Source organism: Propithecus coquereli, unplaced genomic scaffold (assembly GCF_000956105.1).
Source record: "Propithecus coquereli isolate 6110/MARCELLA unplaced genomic scaffold, Pcoq_1.0 Scaffold62, whole genome shotgun sequence".
In the NCBI taxonomy this organism is placed as follows: domain Eukaryota; kingdom Metazoa; phylum Chordata; class Mammalia; order Primates; family Indriidae; genus Propithecus; species Propithecus coquereli.
Window position 1 is genome coordinate 2,375,250 of NW_012152174.1, and position 9,169 is coordinate 2,384,418.

General features: G+C 33.9%; 1 protein-coding gene across 1 annotated transcript in view; it reads left to right on the plus strand.

Annotated features, from left to right (window-relative positions):
• Positions 1–9,169, plus strand: part of YTHDC2 (YTH domain containing 2) — a 107,228-nt gene that overhangs the window by 18,337 nt on the left and 79,722 nt on the right. The window contains 5 exon segments of the mRNA XM_012659509.1: positions 48–66; positions 670–826; positions 3,950–4,057; positions 5,125–5,273; positions 6,133–6,268. Of these exon segments, the coding sequence (XP_012514963.1) occupies positions 48–66; positions 670–826; positions 3,950–4,057; positions 5,125–5,273; positions 6,133–6,268 (569 nt within the window).

Sequence of the window (9,169 nt, forward strand, 5' to 3'; positions counted from 1 at the left end):
TTACAGGCTTCTAATAAGCAGCATTTATAAACATACCCAAACCAAAGGATGCACCTGGGCCCTGATGTAACAGAAGCATATTTAAATAGATTTTGTATATATTAAAAGTACATTAAATTGGACTTAACTTATTTAGAATTTATTATAGTTCGTGTGGTTTTTATATTCTGTGGGAAATAAGGGCAGTACAATTGGCCCTCTGTATCTGTGTGTTCTACATCTGTGATTGCAAGCAACTAAGGATTGAAAATATTTGGGAAAAAAACTGCATCTATACTGAACTTTTCTTGTTATTATTCCCTAAATACAGTTTAACAAGTATTTGTATAATTCATACCATATTAGGTATTTATATAGAAGAATATGTATAGGTTATGTCCAAATACTATGCCATTTTATATCAGGGACTTGAACATCCATGGATTTGATATAGGGGAAGGTCCTGGAACCAATTTTCCGTGGATACTGAAGGAAAACTGTACTTTCTTATCCACAGTAGGTTGTTAATGTTTCATTATTTCTGAATTGTCTACAGTACAAAATTTTCACTAACGTTGATTACCTTTGTCCACATTTAATTTGAATTAGTCCAAAATTTGTGCCATTATTTTAAAGACTTAGTCCTTCATAGTTTTAACTATTCCATGGTTTTATTTCTGTTCATTGCAGGATGAAGTGCATGAAAGGGATCGATTTAGTGATTTTTTACTTACAAAGTTAAGAGATTTGTTGCAAAAGCACCCAACTTTGAAACTAATTCTTTCTAGTGCTGCCTTGGATGTAAATCTCTTTATAAGATATTTTGGAAGTTGTCCAGTGATACATAGTAAGTTAAAATTGTGAGATTTATAATTTTTATGAGCACTTTTGAGCCTGATTATATTTATTCTGACAGAAACTGGAGAATGTTCTGAAGTAGAGGGCATGCATTTCTGTTTCCCCTTAGATAGGCTTCATAGTTTTCTCTTTTCAACCTCTCCTTTGCCATCTGCGGCTTTTCATTATTGTGTAACGAGCCCAATTCTCTAATCTGAAAAAGAAATATGCTTTATTTTGACCCTGTGTTCCCCCCCTTAAATTTTATCCTATAGTTTCTTCCCTTGATTGGTAGATTCCTTGAAAAAAGTAGTCTTCATTGCCACGTTTATTTCACATTCACTTCTGAATATGCTGAAAATTAACTTTTGCCTTTGTCCTTTAATAAAAGTGGATTTTACCACCGATCTTTAAAAAAATTATAAATTCCTCTTCAAAAAATACAAAAGTTATGTTTACTTCAAGAGAGAAAGTTCATAGTTGCCCCATCCTCTTTTTAAAATTTTTTAATTTTAATTTTATTTTTCAACAAACATATTTTATTTTAGATGTTTCTTGGTTATTTTTATTTTATTTTTTATTTTTTTGTAGAGACAGGCTCTCACTAAGTTTCCCAGGCTGGTCTCAATCTCCTGGCCTCAAATAATCCTGCTTCTGCCTCCCAGTGCTGGGATTACAGTCACAAGCCACTGTGGCCAGCTCCCCATCCTCTTTTGTTCCATGTCTTACTATCCTGATATTACAGGTGTTAAAAGCATTGTATATATCTGTTCTTACCTTGTGTGTGCTCATACAAACATATGTAAATGTATACATCTATATAAGGTTTACGAAAATGGGTTTTACAAAAATGAGCACCTGCCTAATACATTATCTGCAGTTTGCTTTATTCATCATGTACAGTTCTCAAGTTCAGTAACTCTGGATCTAGTTCATTATGTTAAGCATCTGCTTTAGTATTTTGTAATATGGATGTACTGTACTTTTAACCATTTCTTTATTTTTGGATATTCAGGTTGGGCCCTCATCTCTTCTTCCCAACCCCCCACTACAAATGACATTATAATGAACGTTGTTGTTACACATATCCTTATATACTGGTGCTCTTATTTCTAGGGATAGATTTCTGAAGGTGAAATTGCTAAGTAAAAGAGTATAAATATTTTTATTTTTAACAGCTTTTGCCATTTTACTTTTCAAAAGGATGAAATGATTTATGTTTCTGAAGTGTATAGGGCTGTTCACTTGAGAGTTTTTACCAGTGTTATGACATTGATCTAATTGCCAAGCCTAATACTCAGATTTTAGGTAAAAATTGTACTTAAATTTTCTGTGGTATTTCTCATTGGCCCTTTTTTTGTGCGTATGTGAAATACTCAGATCTCATAATTTTGTTTGGCAACACTACCTCCTCAGTCTCATTCTGCAATATAGCCTGCTCTTTCTCAGTCTCCTCTCTGGGCTTCTCTTCTTTTGCTTGATGCTTAAATGTTGGTATTTTTTAGAGTTACTCTCTTGATCCATTTCCTTTTCTCTTTCTTCTTCGCTCCCTCTTCCTTCCTTCCTTCCCCCATGCCCTTCTTTCCTGCTCCATGCTATGCTCTGCTAGGTACTGGGATGCATAGTTTTCTTGGAAGCTCTCATTCATGTTCTTGGCTTCTATTTTCTCTTTGTACTGATGACTCTTGAATCTTTATTTTCAATTTAGATTATTCTCCAGAGCTTTGGATTTAGATATCTTACAAGTAGCTCATTTCTAATATGCCCCAAACTAAATATTTAATCTTTTGTTCAAAACCTGTTTCTCTTCTTGTATTGGTTAATCATACTGCTATTGACCTAGGTCCACCCAAGTCACAAACCTGTAAGTTCTTCTTAACTTCTCATGATACTCCTAGGTGATCAGGCACATAAAATCAATTGAAAGGTACAATTGAAAGCTCATTTTTCGGTACCTCTTGTTTGACATGCCTGAAATGAAACCCCATCTCCCACCAGCCAACCTATTCTCGTCTTCAGTTTTCCTTGTTACCTCACAGAATGAAATCATCATCCATCCAGATTTGCAAGCCATAAATCCAAGAAAGTTAACACTTTCTTTTTTATCCTTCCTCCATATCTAATGTAATGCTGAGTTCTATGGATTTTACCTCTTGACTAGCTCTAGAATCTGTCTGGTTTTTCATTTTCACTATCACCAACTCATTCAAGTCATTGTTCTCTTTTTATCTGAACTATTGCAATAGTTTCTACTTGGCCTGATGCATCCATTCTGTTGTCTATTAAATTCATTCTCCACATTGGAGCCAGCCTGTCTTTCCTGAAGTGGAATTCTGATGATATTGAACACTATCCTGAGCTTAAACCTTTGAATGACCTTTATCTCTGGTTAAAGACCTAAACCCTTAGTAGGTCTTATCTATTTCTCCTGCCTTGTCTTAAACTATAATCCCCTCTCCACTCCCCAACTCCCACCATTTTCCAAGTTGGCCTTTTTGTTTCTTGAAAACATCGTACTCCTTCCCAACACAGGGACTTTGCACATGCTCATTTTTTCTTCATTGTTCCCTTTTTCCTTTCCATATAGCCTAGTGATGTTGTTTATCCCCTTCTTTTGCTCCCTATTTTTCCAGTAATGATGCTTTTCTTGACACAGTCAAATCTACCTATTACATACTGTCATGATGTCTTGTACTTCTCTTACATAGAACTCTCTTATAGGACTTTTCATAACTCCATTTTTACATTTATAGTTTGGATTATTTGTTTACTATCTGTCTCCCCTCCTATGTTGCCTGAGGGGGAAGGAGATATTATAGCTCTATTTCTGCTTACCATTTGTATTCCTGGTGCCTAGCATGATACCAAACACATGATAAATAATTAGTAAACACTGCAAAAGAAAAAAAAAGTAAACAAGTGAACAGTTGTCTAAGATAAAAATACAGTTTATTATAGACAGTTGTCTATAAATCAAAGTTATATTTAAAGGACCATATCTTAAAGAGTCAATTGAACTATGGAATTGCTTTTGGATATTACACTCAGATTCATTGAATTGGGACTCTCATGTTTTTTGTGAATTTTCTCTAAGATGCAAATTGACTATTTTTTAAAAAATTTTATTTTTTAGTACAGGGAAGACCATTTGAGGTAAAAGAGATGTTTCTGGAAGATATTTTAAGAACTACTGGATATACAAACAAAGAAATGTTAAAGTACAAAAAGGAAAAACAGAGAGGTAAGTTTTTAATCAAAGAAATATAAAATGCTATTGATAATGACTTTTTGGCATACTCCAGCCTTATATTATGGATGTACAAGGACACTTGAAAGTGTTTTTCTTGTGTGTTTAATTATGTAACATTATATTAGGATATTGTCCCAAATGTACATTTGCATTCCAGTGTATGTCTGCAAGTTATAGTCTATGGAGAAGTATTAGAAATGAATGCCAGAGTTGAGGAGGTTGAGTGTGTCTGTTTAAGGAGGCAAAAAAGTATATGCCGGCTGCCTACAGCATATCTTATAGGATAGGAGAAGGAAATGGATGGGAGGGAGTAAAAAAAGTAGCATTTGAGTAATAATAGGCTCATCTTTGATCAAAATGTTTTGATCAAAACATTTTTGAAAATCTTTATTTTGTGGGATTTTATCTGTACTTCGAAATTAGCATTATTTTACCTATTATTGCATCATTTATTATCACATATCTTAGCTTTTGAATTAGGGTTCAAGATTCCTTTTTCTTACTTTTAAATAAATTATTCATTATTGAAGACTTGGCTTCAAGCTTTGATACCTTTGGTTTACTCTGTATGACCTTGGACAGATAATTAACTCCCCTTGAAAAATGTAATTAGCATTGCCTATTTCACTTGGCAGTGCTGAATCACTGACACCTAAATTGTAAAACTCCTGTGTCTTGAAACTTTTGAAGATGAAAATTGTATGTAATTGTTGTTTCTTAAACAACTAGCATGGTGATAGAAGTTCTACACACGGTTTTCTGCAAAGTGTTATATGAATATTAGTCATTGATTTAAACAATATAATATGGATAAAAATACTGTTTTAATTCTGGACTTACTTACAAGTAAACTTATTACTAATAGATGAATAGATGAAATTTTTAAGCAGTTTCATGTGGTTCAGCATAACATATTCTATTAAATGTTCTTTATATATTTTTAAAAAGTAATGCAGAATAAGGCAAACTGATACCAGATTCACTTAATTTGTTTAAACAAAGTAATACATTTCAAAAAGGAAAGAATTTATCTATTTATACTTTCTTTGATAATTTAGAGGAGAAACAACAAACCACACTTACAGAATGGTACTCAGCTCAAGAGAATACTTTCAAGCCAGAATCTCAGAGGCAGAGAAATGTTCCAAATGAGACTGAAGAGTATGATTTATTGGATGATGGTGGTGATGCTGTCTTCAGTCAGTTGGTAAGACCTCCTTGGTTTCCTGCTGATATTTTGAGTGAAAATTGTGTAGGTTAAAGAACATTTTATGAGATTATAATTTTTTACTGCATAATGGAAGGATACTTCTCTTAGTGTGTCTTTGACTACAACAGATTTTTCAGAGCAACTTTTTATTCTTTAGAAAAAGAATTTAACTGTTTTTGAGCACAAGAAGATATGTATTAATAATACAGATGTGCTTGCAGTTTTCTATCAGTGTTTAAAGTTCTAATGCATCAGAATGAACTATTCATGGGTTTTTAAAAATACTTTTCAAGAACGTTTAAAAATTGTTACTAAAAATTGTTATTTAGTGTAGGGAAGACCCATTTGAGTCAATGCACAGTATTTTGACCATGTGAATTAGTGGTTCCTCAGTTTGGCTGTAGATTATATCACCTGAGGAGCTTTTAAAGCCCTATGGAATATGGTGCTCCACTATAGATGCCCCACCACCAGAGATTCTGATGTACTTGCAGTGGGGTGAGATGAGACATCAGTGTTAAAAAGCTCCAGGTGAGGCTTCCTCTGATGTGCAGTTGGGAGAGAGAACCATTGGTATATAGATACGTTTAGCAACATCCTATCAGAAACACAGTTGGTTAACATTGTGCCTTTATTGAGTCCTTTATTGACAAGTTCATTCTCAGATGAAAGATAAAGGTAAGAACAAGATATATATTGTGAGTGATAATGTTTGTGATGAAATGAGAAACTTTTATGTCAAAGTCTTTGTATCATATGGTTAGTAGTCCTTGTGGCCATTGTGGCTATCTTACATTCTTTATAAGCAAATGTTAAGCTGTTACATAATTTATAATTTTTGCTTTTCTTTTTGTAGACAGAAAAAGATGTGAATTGTCTTGAACCATGGCTAATAAAGGAAATGGACACTTGTCTTTCTGACATATGGTTACATAAAGACGTTGATGCCTTTGCTCAGGTCTTTCACCTTATTTTAACTGAAAATGTTAGTGGTAAGTTTATTTAAAGTTTTTTTTATTACTCTTGCAGTTATTTATGGTGGGAGTATAGTTTAATTCAAAATTTATGCACTATATTTTTTGTTCCCAACGAATAATTTGTTCTTTTGGAGTACTTATTATATTTAAAGTACACAAATCAAGATATTATTAGCATAGTTGAATAAATAAATATTGTGTTAAATCAGGGATTCATAACCTAGTATCTTCATTATATTTTCATGAGGTCTGTCAATACATGACAATTGTGTGCAAAAATACTTTTATGTGTATGTGTTGTGCACATACTTTGGTCTTTCCCTCCCCAGAAAGATTTAGATGTCAAGGAGTATTAATCCCTTCACGTAAACCCCTCAGCATTATTATTGTGATTATTATTGATCACTCTTTTCTTGAAACATTTTTTTCAGTCAACTTCGGATATTCCATACCTGGCTTTTTCTCATTTCCTTGGCTTTGGCTTCTTCTTGGTTTCCTTCATAAGATTTTTCTTTTTTTTTCCTGACCTCTAAATATGAAATGTCCTAGGCCTCAATACCTAAGACCTTAATTCTGTTTATACTTGCACCCTAGGTGAATCTCATCTAGTCATGACATTAAATATCTGTTTTAAATGACCCCTAATTTTACATCTCCAGTCTTCAGCTCCCTCTCCTGACTTCAATATATCTGATCACTTGATAGCTCTAGTTCGATATCTGTTCAGTGAGTAAAATTGGATATGTCCCACACAATGTCTGATCCCCTCCCCGCAACACCCCACCTACCTTTCTCTCAACTTTCTCTTTTCTTCGTGTTTCCCTTTTCAGTAAATGGTCACTGCTGTTCGCCTAGTTGCTAATTTGCTAATAAGGCAGCAAAGCGTATAGAAAGTCATCCTTGACTTTGCTCTTATACTCCACATATATTAGCAAATCCTGTTGTCTTTACCTTGTAAGATAAATCCTGAATATGACCACATTTTACTTCTCCTACTGCTGCCATCCTAGTCTAAGCTACTATTTCTCTCCTGGATTATTGCAGGAGCCCATTAACAGCTTCTGTTCTTACATTATTGTAGTCTGTTCTCTATAGAACAATCAGATTGATCCTTTCAGAAAGGAAATTGGATCATGTCACTTGCCAGTTTTCAACTCTCCCAGGCTTCTGATTACACCGTGAATAAATAAAAGTCCTGAGCCGGGTGCACCTGTAGTCCTAGTTGCTTGTGAGGCGGGGGCAAGAGGATCGCCTGAGTCTAACCTGGGCAACATAGGAGACTCCATCTCTGGGAAAAAAAAAATTAAAGTTCTTTTCATGATTGAATCTCTGACTGCCTTTTGATCTCATTTTCTGCCACACTCTTCCTTGTTCATTGTGCCATAGGCACACTTACCTGCTTACTGTGCTTTGTACATACTGACACATTCCCATCTTTGGGCCTTTGTTTTGTTGTTTCCTATGCCTGGAAAACTGTCTCCCAGATACTCCTATGGCCCAATGCTTACGTCTAGGTCTCTGCTTACATACTGCATTCTCAGAGAGGGCTTTTTTGGTCACTTTACTAAAATTGTACTCTTTTCTCACTATTTCTCCTTACCCTGCTTTATTATTCTTTATTGTACTTTTATTAACTGACATCATATATTTTTTATTTTTTATTACCTATCTCATCTGCTAGAATATAAGCTACATGAAGGCAGAAACCTTGTCTGTTTTGCTTTTCTTTTCTCTGTATCCCCAGAGGTTCATAGTAAGTGCTGAAAAATATTTGTTGAATAATGATACTACTTTTAAGCATCTTTACCAAGTGGTAATTTGTTTGAACATGTTTAGTGACAGGAAGATCAGTACCTTTCTTGAGGATATTCTTTTGAATTTGGATTGTTTTAATTGTTAAATTTTTAATATGTTGAAGTGAAATCTAACTATATAACTTTTGCCTTTTTTTGCTGCTGGAGTGGTAATGAAGAGATTTAGTATGTATTTATGCCTGACAGACTTTAAGGTTTTTTGTTTACTGGACTCACTATAACTATTATTTCTGTTCTTCTTTAACATAACATGGTATCTAGTTCTTCCTGCCCTGGTCCACCTTCTGTGGACATGCTCTATTTTATCCTTTTTGAAAAGCATTGGTGTCCGTTTCTGAGTATTAATCTCTTAGTGACCATCTTAAGATAGAGTAGGTCTATTAACCTAAAATCCTCTTCTACTCTTTACTTACATTAACTCAGCCTGTGGTCAGTATAGCTCTTTGCCAGCCCCATTGTCTTACTGATTCATTTTGTCTTTGAAACTCTTAGTTCTTTTTTTAATGTGATTTCATTAAACTAATCCCTGTATCATGTACTTGTTTTGAGTTTTTTGGGCTTAAGACATTCTATGTATTCCTTTAAAATTTTATCTTATTGTTAGATTTGGCTCATTGTTTCTGCTTAACAACTTTCTTTTTAAAGTTCTAATTGTTATCTATTATATTAATAAACTTTCTCATTTTATTAATTTGAGGAGCCTGGGTCAACAGCCAAGCATGTGGTATACTATAAGAGGCTTTAGGTCAATATTTTGGTGTGAGTGTTCAAGCAGTTATAATCTTATACATCTTGCAGTCTAACAGACCTCTTAAGAAATAAATGAGGATCTTTTGTCATTTCTTGTTCTTTGTAATTGTATTTTGGCTTCTCTTGATCTACTTTTTTAAAGCTCATCATTCATTTTTTGAAAATAATTGATCTGCATTTTGAAAAGTAATTTTTTGCATTTGGAAGTGTAGGTATTTGTTCATTTCCAGTTTTCTAGCATTCATTCTTTTTCCGTTATTTTAAAAAATATTTATTCTCTGCTGGGTGCGGTGGCTGACGTCTGTAATCCTAGCACTCTGGGAGGCTGAGGTGGGTGGATCGCTCAAGGTCA